This window comes from Ambystoma mexicanum, chromosome 6p, assembly GCF_040938575.1.
Source record: "Ambystoma mexicanum isolate Mex_15411 chromosome 6p, UKY_AmexF1_1, whole genome shotgun sequence".
Taxonomy (NCBI): Eukaryota; Metazoa; Chordata; class Amphibia; order Caudata; family Ambystomatidae; genus Ambystoma; species Ambystoma mexicanum.
The window spans coordinates 588,813,532-588,838,704 of NC_090935.1; the positions used below are offsets into that span (position 1 = coordinate 588,813,532).

The 25,173-nt window shown below is 47.7% G+C and overlaps 1 protein-coding gene across 1 annotated transcript in view; it reads right to left on the reverse strand.

Moving 5' to 3' along the window:
* The window catches only part of SCAMP1 (secretory carrier membrane protein 1), a 498,174-nt gene that overhangs the window by 388,626 nt on the left and 84,375 nt on the right, over window positions 1-25,173 (reverse strand). Inside the window, exon 3 of the mRNA XM_069627423.1 lies at window positions 8,754-8,855. Coding sequence (XP_069483524.1) covers window positions 8,754-8,855 — 102 coding nt within the window. The remainder of the gene's footprint in view (window positions 1-8,753; window positions 8,856-25,173) is intronic.

Here is a 25,173-nt window from a genome sequence, read left to right on the forward strand (position 1 = left end):
TTCTCAAGACATTCCTTTTCTCTTTTTCCTTCCCTCTCCCCTGCTAATGTCCCCGTCTGCCTCTTGACTGGCTGCTGGTTTCTTCATATTCTTACAGGGCACCAGGCCCCCCTAGTCCCTCATACGCCTAGACTTGGTCTTACCTGACCCCTCCCATCCTGCACTTCCCTCTGGGTCCCTCCCCCATACTAGCCTGGCTGGGCCTGCCCGCCTGTAGCCCTCCAGCCCCTTACCTCACACTTCGCTGGTGGACCTTCCTTCCCCTGCACTCTCTGCTTTCCCCTGGCTCTGTCCACCTGGCATCCCTGGGCATTTGCTTCTTCTCACTTGCCCTCCACTCTGACCGGCACTCAAAAAAAGAAAAATACAAATAAATAAAACAGTCGATGCGGAAAAAGCAATTGACCAGATTTTCTGGAGGTTCATGGTAGGTTTGGATTTGGGATCATGGATAACCCAACTATACTCTAACCAGACAGCTTTGGTAAGGGTTAATGGATGTTCATCGAGCTGCTTACTGCCGAGCAGGGGATCTTTCCCTTGTGATAGTGGCCCTTGGCAGCTAAGCAACAAAGCAATTAACAGGTTAGGGACTTGCGAGTCAGTAATCAGGATGATAAATTGTCCTTATTTGCGGACAACATCTTAAAATATGTGTCGAGCCGGGGAACTTGATCCCTGCTCTCCTCACCGACTTCCAAGACTATGGGAAGCGATCTGGCTATAAAGTGAACAGGGATAAATTGGTGCGTCTTCCCTTGGGATAAGGATTGGGAGCCCTCTCTCGGTGTGTCACCATTCAAGATGGTGAGAGATCAGAGCAAATACATGGGAATCTGATTACTAGCAGATCCCTGTGCCTCCTTGAGGTAAACTACCCATGACCTAGCAGCCAATATGTTCCAAAGTGGGGATATCATGGATGGGGACATTGACGGCTATCAAGATGCACAACTTTACTAGGTTGCTATTCACGATGCTGCCAGTAAGGTTTCACAAATAGTTTAGGAAAATTAATCTATGGAGGTTCCTTTGGGGGGGGCCAAGCAAGAAGCAAGGGTTATCTATAATGCAATATCACTACCAAGGCATGGGGGGTGCGAGTCTCCCAGACATAAACAGACTACAGGGCAGCCCAATTGCAAGTGGTATCCAACTAACTAAGAAAAACTGGGGAAGCACTATGTTCTCCTAGTAAACTATGCATCAATAGTAGTTACAATTGGGGAGTGGCTCTGGGCACCACAGAGCGTTGCAGAGAGTTGCATGGGACGACACAGCTCTTGGCCACTTCTGAATAGTGTGGCGAGACAGAAAGAGAGGGACAATAATGACCTGGTCATCACCCCTCAGTTGCTTATGGACCCCTCTGTTCCTAGTAGAGATGATGGACCCAGCTAGATTTAAGAAGTGGCTTGAGGTGGGCTTGGAAAAGATAAGGCAGTTTGTGTACAAGGCTCTTTCATGGACATCCAAACAATCAAGCTGTGGCTTGGCATTGGGAAGCTGTCAGTCCTAGCCTATTTATCATTCAAGGGGATTCTATCAGAAGAAAAATGGAAAGGCCTCAGAGATCTCAAGCTAACACGGTTCAAAGCAATCCTTGACCAGCAATGTGAGTGGCGGGAGATCATTTAGAAAAAAAAAAGAAGAAAAAAAAAAAAAAGAGAAGCAGCAAGTGGTCCCACGCAAGCATCTGTGTGGGGAAAAATGGGAAACTAATCTGGTTGGGTTATAGGCTTTCGGATACTAAATGGGAAAAGATATGTAGGCTAATCAAAAAAATGTAAACGTGAATCAATATAAGCTCCACAGCTTCAAACACCTTCACCGACGGCAACTGTCCCTGTGAGGTTGGCTAGAATGTAGAGGCATCAGTTCTAGAGAAAATGTGGAGTAAGAGCCACATATTGGCACATGTGGTGTTGTCGCAAAGAGCAGAGCAGTGCTTCAGGACCCAATTACTCTTGTGGATTAAAACATGATGGGAGTGAGAGAATGCTGGCCCCATTTCTGGTTTTCTTTGGTCTACCTCCCAGGGAAGAGGGCTCCCGCCATCTGCCTCCTTTGGTTCATTTCATACCAATTGCAGCTAAGGCGTGTTTAGCGAGAGGATGGAAAAGGGAGAGCCAGCCATCTAGGAAGGAATGGCTTGATAAAGTGAAGGGCCTGTACCATATGGATAAAATCACAAAGTGGGTACATGACTCTCCAAGGTGTATCGAGGAGGAACGGTACATCTTCTGGTCCAAAGAAAATTTGACGGATCAAAGACATTTCAGCAATGGTGTGCCTCAAGGGGTTTGGGTCGGTTGGGCACTTTTTATAGACAGCACTACGAGTCTGCATGTGTTGAATGAGTTGCTGTATTACTGGCTGGACCAGGATTGTATGCAAGCTGTATGGGAAGGCAGAGGTGGTGGCAGGAAGACAGGACCGAGGGTCGGTAAGTGTTCTACGATGGGCGTCTTCTTGGGCAAGGGGCGGGGCAATGGGCAGGCATAAGAGAAGAGAATTGGATTTGAGGTGTTCGTTGCTGCTTATTTTTTTAAAAAACATCAAATTCCTTTAGAAATTAAAAGAAAGGGGAAAAAAAAGAAAAACAATGTCACCCACACAACACAAAAAACCTAACTAGTAAATCATTCAGTAAAAACAAATACAACCATTTTTAAACATGAATATATGTGCATTGAATACAAAATTGCTGCTAGCTCCTCTTTAACCAATTTAAAATTTATATTTCTGCTAGTTCTTATAGGCCTTTCTAAAATTATATTATTTTTTTTGTTTACTTCTATTACTATTTAGGTGCTTAGCGCTTTTGAGTTAGACCGTTTCAATTGCTACCTTACACTCGTAGTGTGATTGGAGTTGTGAGTCTTTTCATTTCTTGTTGGCTCGCAGTAACGAGCCCAGTTGGAACTACAATTCCCAATTGTTTTATAGTTCACTGCACTGATTATTGTCCAGAGTGGGGTTTGTTTGTTCTCAGATAGCAGTGAGCTATTGTCAATTCTTATTGATAAATATTGTAAAATACAGTCAATCCACAACATTATAGACTGCCACATCCTCTTCCCCAATCCTTCCTCATAAGAGAAGCCATGCAGATATTTTGGCAAAATATTGTGTGCCTCATGTACCGGTGGTCAACGTACCTGGGACTCATTGTTCTTCAAATAAGGATGTTCCTTCAAAAGGTATTATGTAAAGTTGAAGACCAGTCCCCTCTCCTGGTTCAAGAGGATTACGTGAGTGCGATTTGCGCGATCACTTAGCCCTCTCAGAGAGTGATTGAGCATTCTGCCTCATCTCAGATAAACACTGACATGTTCGGTACAAAATGTGTTTGTTCTTATCTTAAAAGTCCTGACCACCTCACGGACCTTGAACGTCCTTCTGCTGATTCAGGGCAGCATAAACAAAAACATACAACTTGCCACGTGGGTACTGCCTTGAGTTATTCCCCTTTGAATACATGCTCTCCCATGCGGCATGGCGTCAACATTCATGACCTGCTCTCTGAAACTATGCCAGATCTTATGGCAATAACAGTATCCTGGCTCAGGGATACTACACCCACCGCTGCTACATTGGTCGTTCCGCCCCAATTTCCCACTCTTAGAGCTGATCGATCTGACCTTAGAGGTAGAGGGGTAGCCATGGTCTTCAATAAACGCCTCAAAATGCACACCAATTCACACATAGCTCCAGATGGTTGTGAAAGTTTGATGGCTAAAATAAAGTTAAATGATAATAGTTCTCTTACTATTTTGGTACTTTACCGGCCTCCAATTGATAATCCCCTCTTTGAAGCGCAGTTAATTGGCCTACTTATTAGTATTACCAAAGCCAACTCTCCAGTAATTGCTTTAGGAGATTTTAACTTCTGGGCTAATGACCCCCAGGACAAACAGGCGTTTTCCTGTCTCTTGCCAGTGAATGCCATTGGCTTTGTCCAGAGGATTTCGGCCCCTACTCAGAGATGGACATATACTGGACTGGGTCCTGACACATCATATCTGTAATTAATACTTGTGTAAGCCAATGTCCTTGGTCTTATCACTTCTTACTGAACATTGCCTTTTCTCAGCCCGTTTCGTCTTCGCAATCTATGTCAGGTGTTAAACAATTAAAACATTTAAAACCTGAAACAGGTTGTCAGAACAGCTGGCTAGGCAGTCAGTCACGCTTTACATCTTACTTCAACCATCCATTATGTTATTGAGGTACTTGCACCAAAGAAACGTAAACTATTAAGACCCAAAACTAATACAAATGTGTTGTTTGATGAAACTATCATTGGATTTCTGCAAAAGAAAAGAAAAGCAGGGAGAGACTGGCTGAGGTTTTTGTCTCCCCTTTCACTTTCCCTTTATAAACAAGCAGTAAAAAATCTTAAGATGGCCATCACTGAAGCAAAGTCTCTTTGCTTCAATATCAGGATTTCTTTCGGCAAATCCAACTCCAGTGAGCTTTTTGAGCTTTTTGCAATCCTCAAGGAATTGGAGGGTAAATCTTCCACTGAAGCAGTATTTGTCAGGCAATTCACAATGAGTTTAATCTTAAAATTACTGGTCACCAACAAACCATTGCTGCTCAGTGAAATGTATGCACTAAGTCTATATAAAGAGTCCATCTTGCACCTCTGGTCCCTCAATACTTCAAAATAAAAACGAATGTGCATTTATGCCATTCAAGTTAAAATCTTGTACCGAGGCTCAGAGCTGCGAAATTGTAGCAGGAATGAAGCAGACTACATGTCTCGGGGATAGTTGTCTCTCAAGCACCATCAAAGCGTGCATGGATGTCCTCGCCCGTGGTTTACCCAATTAGTTATTCTGTCCTTTATGTAAGGTAATGTAGCCCATGTTATTAAGGAGGCTTGGATCACTCTCAAAGAAGAGCAATCTGGATCATGCCGTGGCGAAACATTTTCGTCCCATAACGAATGTTCCAAAATATTCCAGAAAAAAGGATTCTGTTGCCCACGTTCCACTCCAAGTGTTTATAGAGCGAAATCATATTCTCAACCCACAACTGTCGGGTTTCAGATCTCGGCATGGCACCGAAACCGCCATGCTGGATCTGAAATACAATCCATCGAGTATTGTTGACAAGGGCCAGCCAGCACTTCTCATGTTACTCGACCTATCTGCCGTATTTGACTTGGTTGATCATTCTCTGCTGGTGGCTCGGATAGGTGAGCAGGCACATTGTGCCAGTTCTGCTACTTGTTGGATTTCATCCTTTCTTGGACCAAGAAAAGCCTGGGTAGCGATGGATAAATGCCAGCTCCGTTCCAACAACCATTACTTGTGGGGTCTCTCAGGCATCTTGCATCTCCCCCACATTGTTTAATGTTTATATCATGCCCCTTCTTTCTCTTCTGGATGACTTGGTGTTGTAAGGAAGGCATGGTATCAAAGCAAGACAGACCTGTGATCACAGTTCAAGGGTGTTTATTAAACTGTAAAATGGGTGAGATAAATGCCTAACCTAAACCGAAATCTAAGATGGGAGCAAGCTACCACCATCAAAAAATAATAATACAGTCCTAGTACAGTCTAGTCCAATAAAAAGGGCCTATACTAAAAAAAATAAAAAAACTATTGCCAATCCTTACCGCTATGCTACAAAAGAGTGGGATAATGTTCACAAGAAAAGAAAGAAGTGTTCACAAAATGTAAGTCAGGATGTTATGGCCGGGGTCTCCCTTCCCCACGTTTTTAGCATGGGACTAGGCGGGACTCTTGAGCACAGCACACTCCTGGGCTTCTGCGGCTCGAGCTTACCGTTCCTTTCCTCAATATCAGGGCCTTCTGTGCCCAAGTTCCTCCTGTTAATCTTCACGTCGGGTGATTACTCTTCATCCTTGGATCCCCATCACATGGGCTCCGATCCTTCTCTCAACGATAGCCTCCCTCAGTCCGGCTCAGACCAACAACTTCAGTGTTGACATCCCTCAGTTGGGTTCACGTTTTCCCTGATCACACAGTTCACTAGTTTTCTTATAAATGCGGAATTCACTCCCCTTAGCTTTCTCCTAGTATCTCTCCACCGGGTTCACACTTGCCACAGTTCACAAGCTAATCAGAAAGCGGGGGTTCCCCTTCTCCTAGCTTTCTCACTGCATCCCTCTGTCGAGTTCACACTTGACACAGTTCAACAAAAAGTCACTCTAGACCCTTTAGGTTCTCAGCCCCAGTCAGGCTTTCCTAAAAGCCCCAGTCAGGCTTCGCACATTTCATTCATCACAATGTTCTAGGGAGTGTTAGGGTTCACCCCAATTCGCAGGCATCCCTCAGTCAGGTTGACGTTTGCCTGCACAACGTGTCAGACTTTCGACTGTACAAGGGGTTTGGTTTGACCCTTGTATGACCACTGACACCTCACACCGGCCTCCCCTAAGGCCTCATGGTACTTGCTTCTCCTGGTTCGGGAGAGGGACACCAGCCAGAGACCTTTGAATGAGTTCCCACGGGGCACCGGACCACTATCTCTGGTGCCGGTTTCTCTCACAAAAGTTCAAAGGGTCTCCCTCTGCCAGGCCCGGACCCCTCTCACAAGGTTCACAATCTTCAAAAGTATGTTTTTGGACTCCCAGTCCCAGCATGCACTTGTGAGGATTCCACTCCCACTTCACAGCTCCCCAAAACTGCATTCCAGTTCTTGGGAGCTGTAGGAGCCACAACAGGGATGTTTCAATTAGGTCAAGGTCTTACCTCCTGCCCCACATGGACCTGTGTTTGCGGTCTGGCCCCAGGGGAGGATTTCGGCTGTAGGCATCGCCAGCAAACCCCAGCTGCCGCTGGTCTTGCCTTCTGGAGGTACAGCTCCGTCCTCCACACTGCAGTCTCCTCAAATAGCAGGGCCAGGGTTTGGGCATTTTCTCCTCTTCCAGGGCTTTCTCCTTCTCTCCCGCACCTTCCAGCATCCCCGACTCACTCAAAGTGTGCTTTCCTGCTCTGCCTTATATGCTGCCTGGGAGAGAAGTGGAGTCAGGTGCGAGTAATTACAGAGGGAGGCCTGACATAGCCTGGGACATTAATGGGACAATCTGCTGTAGAAAGAGGAGTTTGTTTTCTGTGTTGTTTCCCTGTTGGTGATCTTCATCCTCCCCATCTCTCTCCTCCTCGTCTCCTCAGTAACTTTAGAAAAGAACAGAGAGGATGAATTATGGGGATTGTAGTTTTCACTAGTAAGTTTTGGGAAATCTGGAATAATACTGTCAAGAAAGGGAGTTGTCCGTGAGAAAGTGTCTGTGTCGTGAAGGAGACTGGGGCAGGGTTTGAGTTGGGAAGTCAGCAACTCCTGTATAATAGGATGCGGAAGAGATTTCAAAGGGAAACTGATATTGTATTTCATCATTGGGTGCCCCTACCCTGCTCCCCGAGGGTCTGTATATTGAAAATCCCTAGTTTTTTTTCACAGTGTTCAGTTTACAAATTATTCCGACACCCAGGTCATACTGGAATTATCTGGTTGCTATAATCAGGATTTGCATGTGATCACCTTAGTTCATGAGTCCATTCAGTAGTGGATGGCCATTAATTCTCTGGCTCTGTATGCAGAAAAAACTGAGCTTTTGATTAAAGCTTCAGGCCAGAAACTAAAAAAGCTCAGCTCAGAATATCAAAGTTTCTTCATCACATGCAGTAGTATCAAAGTGGCTAAGAGTGTTAAGACTCTGAGCGTCACTTTGGAAGCCGTACTTACTATGAAGACACAAGTAGCTTGTGTACAAGCTTCCTGTGGTTATATTACTAAACTGTTGAATAATATCCGTCCTTCTATATCATTGAAGAACAATCAACTGCGCTGATAAACTTGCCCCTGGAGTATTGCAACAGTTTGTTGTTGGGCACCAAATCCAATATCCGGGTGCTTCAAGTGACACAAAATGGTGTTGTTTGGGCTGTATTTGGGCTATCCAGGAGAGATCACGTCATTGGGGCCAGAAGGGAATTGCACTGGCTTCCCGTTAAACATCGTGCAACACAAACCCATGTCCCCCTCACAAGTGTCGCAATAGCGAGGCAGCACAATATTTGGTTGATTGTCTCACTACCACTCCGCCAGGCCGTTGCTTGCGCTCCCATGATTCCCAAAAACTGATGCGACACAGATTTAAACTGACAAGCTTTGGCAGAACCATTTTTGATGTCCAGGTTCCATCCATGTGGAATAAACTGCCACTCGATCTCAGGCAGACTACTTGCCTTGAGGAATTTAAGAAGCAAATTAAGACCTTGTGGTTCAATCTCAACCCAGATTAATGGAGTTTTTGTTTTTCCTGTCAGTTTTTACCTCCGATTTCTTGATCTTTTGTTGCATGTCTTGGTTTTGTCTTATATGTACGCTCTGAGGCCCATGAGCGTGAAGAGCGTTAGAAGAATTTTAAACAAATAATATACTGCACACAATGATACCTCAAGTATTTGACCATGGGTACTTCTCTTGCCACTTATTTAGTCACCATTAAAAATTATGCTATGTATGTGTTCATGCTGGGAAAGGGCACAGGGGATATTAGTTAGGATTCAACAAATAGTTAAATATCTTGCCAGTTAAGACATGGTACTGTAAAAACATGAATCTATTATATGTACCTAATTTGAAGATGTAAAATCCCACATCTTTTCCCTTCTCCTGCCAAACCCTGATTGCATCACTTTTAAAACCAAGTAGTAAGAATTCCAGGTTTCTGAAAAATGTAAAATCATTATTTTAACAACTTAAATAATTACCTTGGCAACCTGTGTGTAAGCTTGTGGTTCCTCTGTGGGCTTCATTATAGCTGGCTGTGGGTTAGGAGCAACATTAGGTGTTTTCACACTTCCTGGTGTAGGCTGAAATAGACACAAAAACAATCCATATCTCATTACTGGATTAATTGATTACAATAACAAAATACATTCTGAACCAAATTTTAAACAAAAATGAAATAAAACTGTACATGCACACTAATGTTGCCACTGACTTGCTCAATTGACCTTGGCATTGGGTCCCAAGACCAAAGAAACTACACAATATTAATATGCTGCCATTCATTAATCTTGGATACAACTATAACATACTTATTTCTTGGGACTGCTAGATCTGTAGTATTTAAATCATCTTCCCTCACGCTCTTGACAAACATGAGGGCAGGCAGTCCTAATATTGCAATGGTCAGGTTGGCTGACTGAGGTTTGACTCGGGAGTCCTTCCAGAGCTGGTCACGTGGAGGTGAGAAGTTAACCTAACTAAGGAGCCATGAGTGAGACAGGACACAGACGAGGAGTGTTGTGGTCCAACAGGGACAGTGGAGTTGATTTATACCATCCCCCAGTGGGCACTTGCCACAGTGGAAAAAGAAAGAGGAAAAAAAAAAAATAAATAAAAAAAAAAATAAAAAAGGAAGATGGTCCAAAAGCGAGGCCAAAGATGTTTTTCTCATCTTAATGCACAGGAACACCTCAGAGAGGCAACTATGCAGTGCAAATTGCAAAAGAGAATGGAATAAAACCTTGACTGACAGCATTCCTGGTAAACATATGCACCTTACTCTGATATGTTTTGTATTGGGAGAATGAGCATGAGCATGGTTTGCTTCTATGGGAAATGCATGCTTTTGGAGAAACTTTAAGAATTCACAAAAGTAAGCAGAAACCAATAGGGCTGAAGTAGTCTGGTGTGTTGCAGGCTGAGCGACATGCCACAACCCTCGAGAGGCTTCGCATAGGACCTTTATGTTGGGAAATATCTCCAGTTTCCCATCTCCCGGAAGGAGCATATGTGCAAAGACTCTGTATGGAAGATAGAGCGCTATGCTCGGTTGATGAAACTGGAGGACATTTAGAAATTAGAAGCATTACAACAACAGATGGGCTGCCTCTTCTAGGGCAATAGAGTTGGCAACAAGTAAGTTAAATGTCAGGCAGTCTAAGATGTGGCCAATATTTCCCCAGCCCTTATTGTCCTATTGGGCGTACTTGCTTTTCGAAAATCTCTCTAACATTACAGGCTAGCCTCCATCAAACTGAAAGGAGCGAGATGAGAGCACTTTTTCTGTGGAGAGAGACTGAGAGGAAGAGAGAACTGTATCTGCTGGTGTTGGGGACGATACACTGAAGAGCCAGACATTGAGAATTCCACTTAGCCTTGCATCCTCTAGTGTGGCGAGAAGGAGGAGTAGTAAGTGGGCGTGATTGAGATTTGGTGGCATTTGGTGACTGAACAATAAGAAAGTGCCGTCCTAAAGCTTGCAGTGTTTGGGCATATTCAGATGCACATTAGGCTTTCCTATGTGTGATAAACCGTGCTCCAACCCGATTAGCCTGTCGGAGAGAGTTCTCTCCCTCGTTTGGGCCGACTGTAACTGGAGGGTGGGAGGTGGATAGTCCAGAGTTGGGTGTCCTTACTTCATATGTACTCAACGTGTGTCCTGCACAAGCAGACACAATGGGGGTCATTAGGGGTGTGCCGGTCCGGTAACATTCTGGAAAAAATGCCAGTAATACCGGCTTTGGAATTTTTACCGGAACGGCACACTCAGAGCTTGCCGGTAGGGGCAGTGAACTACTGGCAGGCCTAACCTGCCGGGAGTTCAGACCCCTATTGGCAAATAATTGCAGCAATCACCAGCACTAGCAGTGCCGTGATGGCGGCATAACCACTTTGTTGGCACCCGTAATATGCCAGTAATACCAGGATATCAGGTGCCGGTAACGGTAAGGTGGGCTACCGGCAAACCCGTAATGACCACTGACGTGTTGTGTAAGTGGGAGGCATAGGCGTGCACCCAGCAATCACGCACAACGGCTGCTCGCCGAAGTCTCTCCAAAGTTTAGCACATCTGCGCCTGTCTGTGACCCGGCCGGCGTCTGGGCGTCTCAACCTTTGGCTTCAGCGAAAGATACTACGTATTCACAAGCTGATCTTTGTGTCTATGTACCCGATACGGTGTGCTCGCCCCCGGGCTGGAGACATGATTTGTCGACATCTTTGCTTGCACCCTACGCAAGTAGGTCTCTCCTAGTCGGGCTCCTATGTAATGCCTGTTCTTTGCTGGGACATAAATTTGTATAATCATGATTTTCTTTCCACCCATGAACCCGATCTCTTTTGCGTCATGGAAACTTGGTTATAGGAGACTTCAGCTCCTGATTTAAAATCATGCGGTTCCAGCATCTTATTCTATTTTGTGGACTGATCGGGATGCCGCCCATCCGGCGGATGGAGTGGCATTGATTTTTAAATTGCAATTAGAATGCACAATTATCCCAATCGCGCAGACTTTATAAAAGGGAGTACCTGCTAGTACGGCTCTCTTTCTCGCCGACCATGGCAGTTTATGTTTTAGTCATCAATCATCCCCCCCTCCTACAACTCATCCATTCCAGCAGCCTTTTCAGATATCTGTTTATATCCAAAGACTTTAACCAACAGATACCCTAGCAGTACACGTATTGATTACTAAGGCTGGTCTTCATTTAGAAAAATTCTGTTCTGGTCCAACACATTTATTAAGTCAACAATGTTTTCTGAGGCTGGGAGTATGGTGGTTCATTTTGCCCTCCCAGTTGAATATACTAATCACAATCTGGTCCCCTTCTCCCGTCTTATTCCTACTGTCTCTAGTACTAAGATAGCCATGTATTTTTCTTCCCACGCCTGGAATCGTGTTGAACCCAGTATTATTATTTGAGAATTCATAGAGCGCGGACTAAGGCCCAAAGGCATCTAGGCACTGAAAAAGAGGGCAGCAAACCCAGAACAACCATTACTTCATACTTGACTAAGGAAGAAGAATGAAATTAGAACAGGAAGGTTTTCAACGCTCTTCTGAAAAGGAGATATGCAGCGAGTGTTCTCAAAGATAACGTGAAAGCATTCCAAAAACTTAAGGCCAAAATTGAGAAGGAACGACCACCCAAACGCTTTGGGAATCTTGAGAAGCAAATGAGATTCAGAATGCAGATGTCTTGCTGGGCAATACCTCTCCAATTTTGCTTTTAAGTAGTGAGGGCCGACATTATGCACTCCTCGATGGACAATACAAAGAATCGAATTCAATGTGGGCGGCCACCGGCAACCAGTGCAAATGGTGCAGAAGCGCTAATGAAGGAGTCAGGCGAGGCACCATAAGTACCAATCGCTCTGCTGAATTTTGAAGTACTTGCATCCGTTAAATCTGGTACTTGGGCTGCCCCAGGTAGATACCATTGCAATAGTCCAAGGAGCCCATTATGGTGGATGTCACCAATGTTGTGCGGTTTACTGGGGGAAGCAAAGGAAGAATCTTCCTAAAGGCCTTCAGTCTTCCAAAACCAGCATTACAAATAGCAGAGATATGGGCCTCTCACGATCCATTTGGAAGAAGTTTAATTTCTAAACTTTTTACTGAGGGGCAAGGGTCCGGACAAGGTCCAAGTGACACAGGCCAATACTGTGAATTCCAGAGATGATCCCTCCCACGAAGACCGACCACCAAAACTTCAGTTTTGCTTCCATTCAGTCTTAACCAGTTGGGCAACATCCAGCTGCCTACTTTCTCCAAGCAGTCTTGCAGTTTCTTAGGGGGCGCTGCTTGGGAGGAGTCCAGCCGAAATACTGAGTATCATCGGCATAAGAGTAAAACAGGACTCCACATTGGGCAATCATGTCAGCCAAGAGTCAGACATACGGGTTGAATAGGAGAGGAGACAAAGCTGACCCCTGCGGGACTCCACAAGATAGTTCCACAGGGGAAGAAGAAAGTGCTTGAAAGGAGACAGTTTGAGAACAGCCTTCCAGGAAGGATCTGAACCATGCAAAGAGAGGTCCATCCGAACTTGTTCCAGCCTGGTCAGCAAAATGTCATGGTCTACCATATCAAAAGCTGCAAAGAGATCCAGGAGAAGTAATCCAGTCTCTCCCGGTGCTGAAGTAGCGCAAGGTCATCTAACAATGATATAATTACAGACTCTGTCCCCATCTTGAGGCGGAACCCAGATTGAAACGGGTGCAAGCAGTGACTTTCTTCCAAAAATTGAGAGATCTCTGGGGTAATCACAGCCTCCATCAACTTCATCACTACTGGGAGAAAAGAAGTAGGCCTATAATTAGCGGGCACTCGAGGGTCAGAGTTAGTTTTTTCAAGAAGGGCAGGACTACTGCATGTTAAAGAATGGTCAGAACTATGGCCATTTGTGCTGCAGTGCATCAGTTAGCATTCCAATAGCCTCTGAGGGACTGCTTTCAAGATGTGGAGGGGAACGGCATCAAAGGGGGAGGCCAATTTGAGACCCAGAAGAGCTTTACAGGCAACCATGTCATTTAATGGTTCAAGTTTAAAAAGATTAACCAAAGGTAGAGAGGGAAAGCCATTTCCAGGCAGATTCCAGGGCTGTAGCATCTCCTCATCAGTTTGACTATATTTGATGACTTTGCTAATATCTCAAATTATTTCATAAAAGAAAAAGCTAATTTCATCAAATCTTAGCTGAGCATCTGGCAGTTTAGCTGAATTACCTGATGGGCAGACTAATAGCTCCTTAGCTACTAAAAATTATTCTCTAGAAGAGCAAGATGCTTCAGTTATCCGGTAGTCATAATGCTTAGATTTAGCAGTCCGAATCGTCTGATGGTAACAAAGCAGAGCTTTATTTAAAATGTTTAAATGTTTCGTATATCGGCATCATATTTCACCCGACATTTTCTCTCAAGACAGCGACATAGCCGCTTCTGAGATCTTAATTCTGGGGCGTACCATGCCTCACAAGGTTTTCGTTCTGCTAAAATGGGAGGGACTCAGAGCTACTTTATCAGCGAACGTCTCCAGGGAACAAGAGAGGAACATACATCATCACCCTTCTCCCTAGAAATCCGATTTTCCTTAAGTAATATATCCGTCATATCAGTCAGATCCACTTTACGCCACAATCTACGAATTTGTACACCATGAGATGCCTTTGGAGGGCAAAACGGAATCGGGACAAGAAAATGGTCGGACCAAACAACCGGAACCGGGAAGATGCTCGAGACCAATCCAGCCTCAACAAAAATGAGGTCAAGCATATTACCACTCACATGAGGGGGAAGAGGATTGCACAGACCTAAAGAGAGGTCCGATAGGCTGGTCACTAGATTTGCATATTGATTGGAAAGATCTTTAGGATGAAAATTAAAAATCCCCCAGCACCACTAAATTAGGGTGTGCCGGGCTCAGCTAAGCCACTAGCTGAGCAAAATTGATTGCAAAGTCAGCTCGACTTGAAGATGGAGATCTGTATACCAATAAGAAGTGGACAGTCGTATTTACATTAACCTGTTCTCTAATCAACAGGTTCACAAGGTAGGGAGTGGTCCACTGGGATAAGCAGACACTGGTAAGAACTGCAGTGGATTATTGCCAGCCCCCCGCCTCTGCTAGGACGGGGCCTGTCAAAACGCAGTGCAATATAGGAGGTAGGCAGTAAATGACACAAATCAGGGCCAGACCTCAAGTCTCTGTGATACATTTAACATCAGGGCTAATATCTGTCAATATTGTATGAAAGTGTTATCTGTGTGCTCTTGCTGATCTAGCATTGATCAGCAGGCATGTCAAAAGATCAGTAGCGTCACATGGCTTCCCTCCCTTCAAAACCTCCCCTTTGGAGGAGCAAATCCCAAAAGCCTTTTCTTTAGAATCCATATATTGGACACTCAGGAAGCACAGTCCCTTCTAGGGCTAGTTTTACTAGCTCAGACCGTGAGTATCTGAGAATATGACCGCAGTTACCTACATTAAGTGGGTCCTCAAAATGATGGCATTGAAACAAGGCCCTGAGCCCACTCGACACCCAGACGGGCTTGCCTTTCGCGCACCCTCAGGGCACGCCCGCTCCATGGCTAAGGTTTAAATAATGCCTGGAGGCGAGCCGCAAGCGGTACCAAACAAAGAAAGAGGACTTTCCCGACTTTAGTAATTCAGAAGAATGAAGGAGTCGGCCTTCCTCAGTTCAGTAAACACAGACTGTGGCAGTATATTGCTCACCACTATACATGATCACTGTGACTGCTATGTCCATACCAGATGTGGACCCACTTCTGGGCTTGCATTCAGCAGATGATTTAGCGCCCATAAAAGAAAATCTAAGAAAGTCAACTAAACTATCTGCGCCTTGTTTTACGCCTCATCTTAGCGCCCTCCAACTACAGCATAAACAGGACAAACGCCAGTGGTGTCAAGCCTATTTATATAGCAATAGAGCACTTTTGAAAACAGATGATCTCCTTTACCATGAAGCAATCAAGGAGGATAAGACTGCTTACTTTTCCAACTGCATTGTGGCTTAAAAAAATATCAGTCTATGGAGCTTTACAACCTAGTGCGGGAACATTCAGCACCAGTATCCACCGCTTAAGCTATCTCAGCCTCTCAAGCTTTATGTGATACGCTCTCAGATTTTTTTTTGGCCAACAAAATAGCTAAGATCCGGGAGACAATCTCCTTTTCTGTTCAAAATCAACCCACCTGTCCATATTCTCAGGAAGTGACGGTGGCCATGGCAGGTGTCCATTTTCTAACTTTCCTTCCGGCCACGGAGGAACAGGTTCTTAAAATTGTCTTGCTACTTAGATCATCTTCTCCCCTGTATCCTATCCCGCTTTAAATGATACAAAAACTGGGTGTTCATGCCAGTTTTGACTTCAGCTTTGAACTACTCATTGAATACCGGTTCTATTCCAGCAGCCCTTAAACGGGCAATAGTATCCCCTATCCTGAAGAAACCTATGCTGGATCCATCAAAATTCTGGACAATTTCTCTTCTGATGTTTTTTATGAAAGCATTGGAAGCAATAGACAACCCTCAACTTTGAGACTTCCTCAAGCCCTCCAATGTCCTTAATCCATTTCAATCTGGATTTAGACCAGCAATCAGCACAGAATCAGTGCTCGTGTCAGTTATCGACGATCTGGCTCTGATCTTGCCTACCTATCCAGTTCAATCTCTCAGAGGCGTTCGACACAATTAACCTGTGTCCCCCAGAAGAGATTGACATTGGAGGGTCTGCCCTTTGCTGGTTTAAAGCCTTTCTTGCTCAACGGGTGCAAGTACTTTCTCTTCCCCCCATTTTTTCTGCCCCTTCTCCTCTAGCCTGCAGAGTTCCCCAAGGGTCAGCCATTTCACCCTTGCTTCTTAATATCTACGTCCTCCGCTTGCTTAGCTTATGCATTTGGATGGGTGTCATTTCTACACCTATGCGGACGACACACCGCTGATCTTGAGAATTGACTGCGAACAATACGTTTTGGCTTCACGGCTGAGGATCTACCTAGATGATGTAGGCAGTTGGATGAATGCCTACTGGCTCAGGCTCAATGCTGGAAAAACTGAGGTCATGGTCCTTGGCCGATCGCCATCTGCCCATCCACTGTGCCTGCTACCTACACCAGTGTCGATATTATAAAATATGGGAATAAGGATCGCTTCTTCGCTTTCTGCGCTAGCACATATTAGTGCCAGGTGTAGGTTGGGTCAACTTAAATTGAAGACCTTGAGGAAAATTTGTCAATTTATTCCAGCAAATGTGCACAGTCTAGTTGTCGCTTCTACTATCTCAGGTACTCTATATTACTGAAATTCGACATTACTTTCCCAACCTATATTCCTGATCTGGCAACTTCAAGTACTGCATAATTCAGCAGCACGTCTGGCCACAGGCCTCCCTAAATTTGCCCATGTGTCACCGGCACTTTGGAGCCTCCACTGACTCCTAGTGGAGGCTAGAATTAAGTTCAAGTCCCTCTGTATTCCTCGCCAGGTCTATTATTGGTCAGGTGCACTTCACCGTCGTGAGAAGTGAGTCAAGTACGTCCCCTTGAGGAACTTGCACTCTGCAAACTTACTGTGGCTTACAGTCCCTCGATATTCTAGGGTTAAAATTGGTGGTAGACCTTTCTCTGTTGCAGCTTCCATGCTCATTCTCTAAGCGCTATTACTGAACATATCACCATTAGAAAGGCATTTAACACATTTTTATTTAGGTAGATCTTCACAAATTCTGTTTTGTTACTCCTTCACGATTGCCTTCCCTATCGGGAGACCATTTTCTTTCAGCGCCAAGATACCCTTGGGTCATAGCAACACTATACAAATTCGAATAACATAACAGACAAAAAATGTCTAGGTGAGCCATGATAAATGATATGATAGGTAGTTTATAACACGCGTAATACCCAGATGTTTCTAAGCGCGGACCCAGGGATCGAACCTGTTTTGCTCCGTGCCGTCTTGCTTTCAAGGCAAGCACGTTGCCCCTGAGCTAGCCTCCCAAGACAATGGTGCTGCATGGTAGGTTTGAAACTCGCTTTCCACCCAAGTTACATTTTAACTCCCAATAGGTTGCAACGTGTGTGACTCACAATGGCAATTACAATACCCCTTTTGTTAACTGCAACCTAGTACTTTTGCAATTGCGAAGCCTGCCCCTTTGAGTAGCACAGGTTTTCAAATGCAACATCCTTCCATACGTTGGGCCTCTGAATTTTTGTTAGTCTGCCTTTTTACGGCTTCTATGTTTTAAATAAAGCCATATACTAGATTAACTATTTTGTATTAGGCGAATACTAAAAATACTATTCATTACAGAACTGAAGTCTGGAGATACCATGTCCACTGTACAATCTAATTTACAACAGATACATGTCTCAGTCATATATCTTGGTAAAATAGGGGTCATCCAAACTGAATGTTATTGATTTGAGTTCTAGCCATCGTTCATTGTATTGCTCTGCATTTTCACAATTTAGCATGAAAAACACATCAAGGTTTGTATACATAATCCTAATACTAGATTCTAGAAGGCAAGCAGCACTTTATCTGATGCTTGGTTTTTGGACTTAATTTTACAATCTAACAGAGAATGTGGGGCTATAACTATAGAAAATTAAATCTGCTAGGTTAGATGTTTTTTTCCTTGAGACTAGCAGAGACCGAATTCTGCCCCATTACAAATAACAAACAGAGGTGATGGTTGGAAGGTTTAGCATTAATCTTAATCTCTGGCATCGCTCTGGGCAACACTCTAGACCATCTTTCTTCTCCTGCCAAGACATTACAGAAAGGGGGAAACACCATATATAAATCAAGTGTGTTCCAGCCCCAGTCAGCCCTAACTGCTAGATCACATGCATTCTTTGCTAGACCTCAAACATCACCAGACATGTTTCGGCCTCATTGGGTGTCAGTGAGGAGCAGGAACAAGTTACTTACCTGTAACTGTTGTTCTCCAGCATGGGTCTGGCATGGATTATCATGCTCATGAATATTCCCCGTCGTCAGGCTGGGAATCCTCGGTAAAGAAAAAATCAGTATCAGTTTCGTTTCTGATCCGTCTTTCTTAGTAGTAACCAATCACTGATCTCTGGGTCATACTGCCCCCAGCCAATGACTGCCCTCTCCCTAAGCCCCGCCTCTGGCAGCCATCCTCAGATTTCATAGCACGGAAAGTGGCAGTATGACCAAGTGAAGAGCCGCAGAGGGGTAGGCGGGAGGGTTCGCATGTGAACCCATGCCAGACCCATGCTGGAGAACAACAGTTACATCCATGCCAGACCCATGCTGGAGAACAACAGTTACAGGTAAGTAACTTGTTCCTTCTCCAGCATGGGGTTTGGCATGGATTCACATGCTCATGAATAAAAGAATGCATAGCAGTATACACATGCACAACCATGGGAGGTGGCAAAGGCTCAACATTAAGCATTACATCCAAAACTCAACATTAAGCAATTCTTACCTCCTCACCAGGCTCACCTTAGGCGAACAGGTCGCGCAGCACTGCTTGGCCGACCCTGGACTCCTCCCTGGAGTCCCGATCGACACAGTAGTATCTTGTGAAGGTATGCATCGACCTCCACGTAGCAGCCCTGCAGATGTCCAGCAGAGGCACACCAGACAGGAACGCTGTGGTAGCAGCGATCGCTCTGGTCGAATGGGTTCTCAGACGGCCGGGCAGCGGTCAGTTTGCCAACCGGTGACAGTGCATGATGCAGCCGGAGAGCCATCTGGAAATGGAAGTCTTCGAGAGAGCCTTCCCTTGATTCACAGACCCAAAGTTCACAAACAGTTGTGACGTCTTCCGAAAACTTATGTGCGGTCCACGTAGAACTTTAGCGCTCTAGCTACATCTAGCGAGTGCAAAGTCCTCTCGGCCGGCGTCGAAGGCGATGGGAAGAAAACTGGTAACACCAAGGGCTCGTTGATGTGGAAGTCCGATGGCACCTTGGGCATGAAGGAGGGATGCGTCCTCAGCGCCACCCTCGTGTCATGAAAAGTCAAGTATGGAGGCTCGCAAGATAGGGCCTGGATCTTTCCCACTCGTCGTGCGGAGGGGATGGCCACGAGGAACGCCGTCTTCCATGACAGGAACTTCAAAGGCGCCAAATGCATAGGCTAAAATGGGCACCCCCCCATGAGCCTGGTCAGCACCACATTAAGCTCACATGCCGGGGCAGGAGCCTTCACCGGCGGGAACGATCAGAATAGTCCCTTCATAAATTCCTTCACCAGGCGATGAGACCACAAGGACGCCCGTCCCGTAGTCCTGGTATATCGGGAGATGGCAGCCAGATGTATTTTGATGGAGGCGTGAGCCAGTCCAGCTTTGGCCAGCGACAGTAGGTACGGCAGTACTTGAGGGGCCGTAATCCGCAGAGGGTTAATCTTCTGTGCACGGCACCAGACAGAGAACCTCTTCCACTTATGACCTTAACACTTGAGGACGCCCTGACTTTTGCAAGAACCTCTCTGCAGTCAGCCGGGATATTGTACCCTCCAAACTCTAGTGCTGCAGGAGCCAGGCCAGCAAGTTCAGCGACTGTGGGTCGTGATGGAGAATGCCGCCTCCTTATCTGGAGAGAAGATCCGCGTCCGCCGGCAGCTTGACTGGTGGGGACGTTGACAAGTCCAGAAGCTCCGGGAACCAGATCTGCCTCAGCCACGCCGGTGCGACGAGGATCATTCTGCACCTGGACTTCTTGAGCTGGTTGATGAGGCGGAGCAGCAACGGCAACGGAGGGAACGTGTATAGAAACAGGCCGTCCCAGGGGAACGGGAAAGCATCGCCCATGCTCCTCGGCTGCAGGAACCTGCTGGCGAACCTCTGGCACTTGGAGTTCGTCGCGACAAGGTCGATCTGGGGTTTGCCCCATCGTCGAAAGAGCCGATCCACCTGGTCCTGACGTAGTTCCTACTCGTGGCACGAGCGCAGCTCCCTGCTGAGTGAGTCGGCGATGTTTTTTTTTTATTCCTGCCAAGCGGAAGGGAACCAGAAACATCCCCTGGGCGACGGCCCAGTGCCACAGATCCTGGGCCTCCTTGGATAGGGCTGGGGATCTGGTGCCCCCCCTGCTTCCGTATGTAGAACATCGTGGTGGTGTTGTCGATGAAGATCCTCACCACTTTGTCCTTGAGGGACGGAAGGAACCACTTGAGCGCCCAGAACACTGCTCGGAGCTCCAAAATGTTGATGTGGAGCGACCTCTCCTCTGGGAGCCAAAGGCCTCTTGCGTGGAGATCTATGGTGTGGGCCCCCCCCCCCCCAACCCTCCAGAGAGGCGTCCGTCGTCACCTTCTCCTGAAACGCTGGGGTTTGAAAGTCTGTGCCTGTAGTGAGGCGAGCATGGGTACCCCACCATAGGATCGCCCTACGGAACTCCTCGTCGAGAGGGATCCTGTCCTCGAAGCAGCCCGTCGCCTGAAACCAGCAGGCGTCGTGGAACTCCTGTAGCGGACGCATCCGAAGTCTGCAAAGGGGTACCAGATAGATGCATGAGGACATCATCCCGATGAGGGACTTGATGGACCTCACCCTGGCCACGTCCGTGGCTAGCAGGCGCCGCACCTTGCCCAGGATGGTCTTCGTCCTCTCCTCTGACGGGGAGGCCAATTGCCCCATTGTATCGAGCTTTGCTCCCAGAAACAGTGCTACTTGCGACGGAACCAGGTGGGATTTGGGGTAGTTGATGGCGAACCCCCGTTCCGTGAGCAGCCGGACGGTCCTCGTTGTGTGTTCGACGGCGAGTTCTCTTGTCCTTGCCCGGATTAGCCAGTCATCCAGGTAGGGGTAGACGTGGATCCCCTGCAGGCGCAGCCCCGCTGCCACTGGTGCCAGGCACTTGGTGAATACCCTGGGTGCCGACTTTAATCCGAAGGGTAGGGCTCTGAATTGGTAGTGGCGTCCCTGAACCACGAACCTGAGAAACTTCCTGTGCCCTTTTAGAATGGGGATGTGCAAGTAAGCATCCTCCAGGTCCAACGACGACAGGAAGTCACCCTCCTCCAGCTGTCCCAGCACATGCTGGAGGGTGACCATCCTGAATTTCTGTGCCTTGATGTACCTGTTCAACCGACGCAGGTCCAGGATGGGGCGCCAACCGCCTGTCTTCTTTCTGAAGAGGAAGTATCTTGAGTATACTCCGGAGCCCCGGAGCTTCTTGGAGACGAGCTCGATGGCACCCTTCTTGAGCATCGCCCTTACCTCCAACAGCAGTTGAGGGACGTGATTCTCCTTCCTGGCCCCGGGAGGAATGCAAGGGCACTTTTGGAATTCCAGCGAGTGCCCGTTGGCCAGGGTGTCCAGCACCCAACGGTTGGTGGAGATGGACTCCCACACGCTGACGAACTTCGTCAGCCGACCTCCCACCGGTGTGCTTCGGTGGGGGCCCCGACGACACGGCCGGGTCAGTCTTGCTTGGAGGCGGCCTTGCCGCCTTGGCGACGACGGCGGGATCCCCCTTGCTTGCAGCGACCTCTGTAGGCTTCCTAGGAAGAGGAGCGAGCCGCCTGGCGGTATGTGGAAGAGCCACCGCTGGAACCTTTGGAGGCACCCTGTCTGCCTCCGGAGCTCCAAAAGGGCCGTCATTGTTGAAGTACCCCTAAAGCCCAGGCCGTCTCCGAGTCAGTCTTGATGGCCTGGAGAGACTTGTCCACTGCCTTACCAAAGAGGTTGTTGCCGTCGAACGGCATATCCAACACTCTGGTCTGGACGTATTGGGGAAAGTCTGTTGCCTTGAGCCATCCTCATCGCCGGAGGCAAACACTGTTGCCCAGTTGGCGAAATCCGGTATCAGCAATGTCTGTTGCCACCGTTATGGCGTGATCCGACGCCACCTCGCCTTCCTGCAGAATTTGTAGGGCCTCCGGCCTCTTGTCATCAGGCAGGAAGTCTAGCAGGAGAGCCATCTTGAACCAGAGCTCCCTGTCGTAGCGGGCCACGATCACGAAGGCATTGGCCGCCTTAATCGTCACCGACGAGATGGCTCGTCGTCCCATGGAGTCCAACTTCTTGCCCTCGCTGTCCGGCGAGGAAGTGGAAGTTGAGGCGGCCGCACCTGCTGGTTTCTTGTTAGCCGCTGCCGAGACGACAGAGTCCGGCGTGGGCTGGGCCCTGAGGCACAAGGGGGGGGCATTGGGGACTCGGTACTTCTTCTCGTACCTGTCCCTCTTGGCGGGTGTCGTGGAAGGGTTCTTGAGGACAGCAAGCCCCTCGTCCCAGATGTCGTCGAGCAAAGGCACTGCAAGGACTGTCTTCCTCTTGGCCTCTCATCGTTGGTAAAGAAAACCTTCCTTTTTTTGTTCTTCAGGGCAGAGCTGAAGAGCTTGGATGCCCTGGTTATCATGGCGTGAAAGGAGCCAATTTCTTCGGCTGGAGAAGCCTGCGGGGCGGGTGACGGGATGCCACTGTGTCATCGCTGCCATCGTCGTCCATCCCCGTTGCTGTATCCGTCGCCGTATCCTCTCTAGGGTCCGGGGAGGGTGATGAGGGGGTCTACAGGCCTCACGGGCACGAAGGGCAGAGAGGGGTGGACTCTCCTCCGCTTGTTCGGAGGGTTTCCCCGACGTGCCTGGTTCTGGATCCTCCGTCGGGGTCCGTGGTAATCTCATCCTTATCTTGGTACATAAGGACTGGATCGCCAACAAAATGGCCGCCGAGCTATCCTGGGGCTCGGGTAATGGCTGCGACGGACGGGTTGGCCGCTCCACTGGGCCCTCTTCTTCGTCGCTATCTTTGATCACGTCAGCGGGAACCGTCCCCTGGGATCGAACCTCTCGTTGAGGCCTATGAACCTCTCCTTGAGGCCCTTCTCGGTTTCCACCAGCTCCTCCTCAGAGGCTGATTCCGAGTCTGTAATGGCCACCGCCCCCCCCCCCCTCTTTTTCCGCCGGGGACTTCACGGGGGTCTTAATGATGGGCTGCAAAGAGGATTCCCTGGGCCCAGAGGCCGTTTCCACTGGCATAGTCTTAGCCGGCTTCGCCAGGGACGCAGCAACCACTTCGATAGAGGCCTTTGCCGGCTGGATCAAAGCCCTCACCACCTCAGGTGCGTCCTGGGCCTTCGCCTTGGGGGGGGGGGGGGGGTCAGCGCCTCGCTCCCCCTTCGAGATCGACCGGGGCCGCTCCAGCAGCTTACCCGGGTTCTCGGACTTCTTCCCGGAACCAGAGCACTGGCTCGTGGTTGAAAGTGCCAGGGAAGCCACGCCCTGCCTGGCAGCCGAAGAGCCCGACCTTTCGCCGCTCTTGGTGCCCGCGGACTCATGGTGCTTGGCCTTCTGTTGGGGCCTCCGTCGCCAGGGCACCCTCACAGGACTTAGAAGACCGCTCCGACTTTTTCTTCGCCTTCTCACCTGCTGTGCCCTTCTCCAGCCAAGCTGCGAGGCGGGAACAACGATCTTGTTTGGTCCGAAAGGTTCTTGCAGAACACACAGTCCTTCTCCACGTGCGTCTTGTCCTCATGAAGGCAGTAGAGACATCACAAATGCTTGCCCTCCTTGAAAACGTTTTGTAATCTGCATCCAGGGCAGCACCTGAATAGCTTGGATCCGGGCGTCAAGCTTCCCTTGTCCTGGGCCAGGTCCGTTGAGGTAGGCCGCAGATCTTCCTGAATCCTCCAAGAAGCTTAAACTCGACGAGAACTTCACCCTTGAGGGGCGGAGAAGAATTCCGAAACGGGACCCCGTTATCGGAAGTAGAAACGGTGAACTTGAGTCTCCATTAAACCGAAAAAATTAGAAAATCTCCTGAAAAAGCGCAAAAACGCAGCAAAAACTCGAGAGCTAAAGCACGAGGACTCCCAACACTTGAGCGTGCGGTAAAAATCTGAGGATGGCTGCAAGAAGCGGGGCTTAGGGAGAGGACAGTCATTGGCTGGGGGCAGTATGACCCAGAGATCAGTGATTGGTTACTACTAAGAAAGACAGATCAGAAACAAAACTGATACTGATATTGATTTTTTCTTTACCAAGGATTCCCAGCCTGACGACGGGGAATATTCATGAGCATGTGAATCCATGCCAGACCCCATGCTGGAGAAGCTTGGGTCTCTAAGCCCAACAGGCACGGGACCAATGTCAAGGCATACCTGTCCCACTCAAGGGGACTATGGTAAAAGCCAGGCAGAGTCTGACTGCAAGAGTAATCAATCTGTGCGTGGCAGGGCAGAACTAGAAGGAGTGGCCCATTTGAAAGGTTCTCAGTTATAATATCCTGGGAATAATAAACCAGACTGAAAATGAAGCTGTTAAAAAGGAGGCGGTAACCATCAATATTATAATAACTATTATCACTGAAAGTGGGATGGGAAACCCTCTCAGCCTAGGGTGGGAGGCCTACCAGGGAGGGATACCGCAGAGGGAGATGGTGGCAGTTGGGAGGCCCCAGTTTCCTGCCCCCTTTGCCAAGCGCCAATCTATACATGCACAGTACTAATCTGAATCACCCCATGTCGCTTGACCAAACGGCTGGCCAAGATTTGTCTTGCTTTTTCAGAAATGTCAAATAACCTACAGTCATGGGACAAGATCACCCACAGGACAGCAGCCCAACAAACCCATAAAAGAGAGAACCAGCGGAAAGAGAGCTGGAGCTCCTGTACACCTGCCATTAGCCCTACCCGAGCGGTGTACAAACACTGCCAATAAAGAGGGAGCAACTGAATGAGGAGCCGCAGTTCCGGGGGTGACGAACTTGGACGCAATGCAGCACAGCGGATCCACACTGAGAAAAGGAGCAGGGCTTTAACCGCTCTTGAAAGATATCTGTAATGATGAACCGTCCCAGAAGGGAAGTCTGGGAAAGATTGGCCAGGGCCAGGTGACCAACCAGGGAAGGGGGAGGGCTATAAAAGGAACCCTCAGGAAGCAGGAAGTTGTGGGA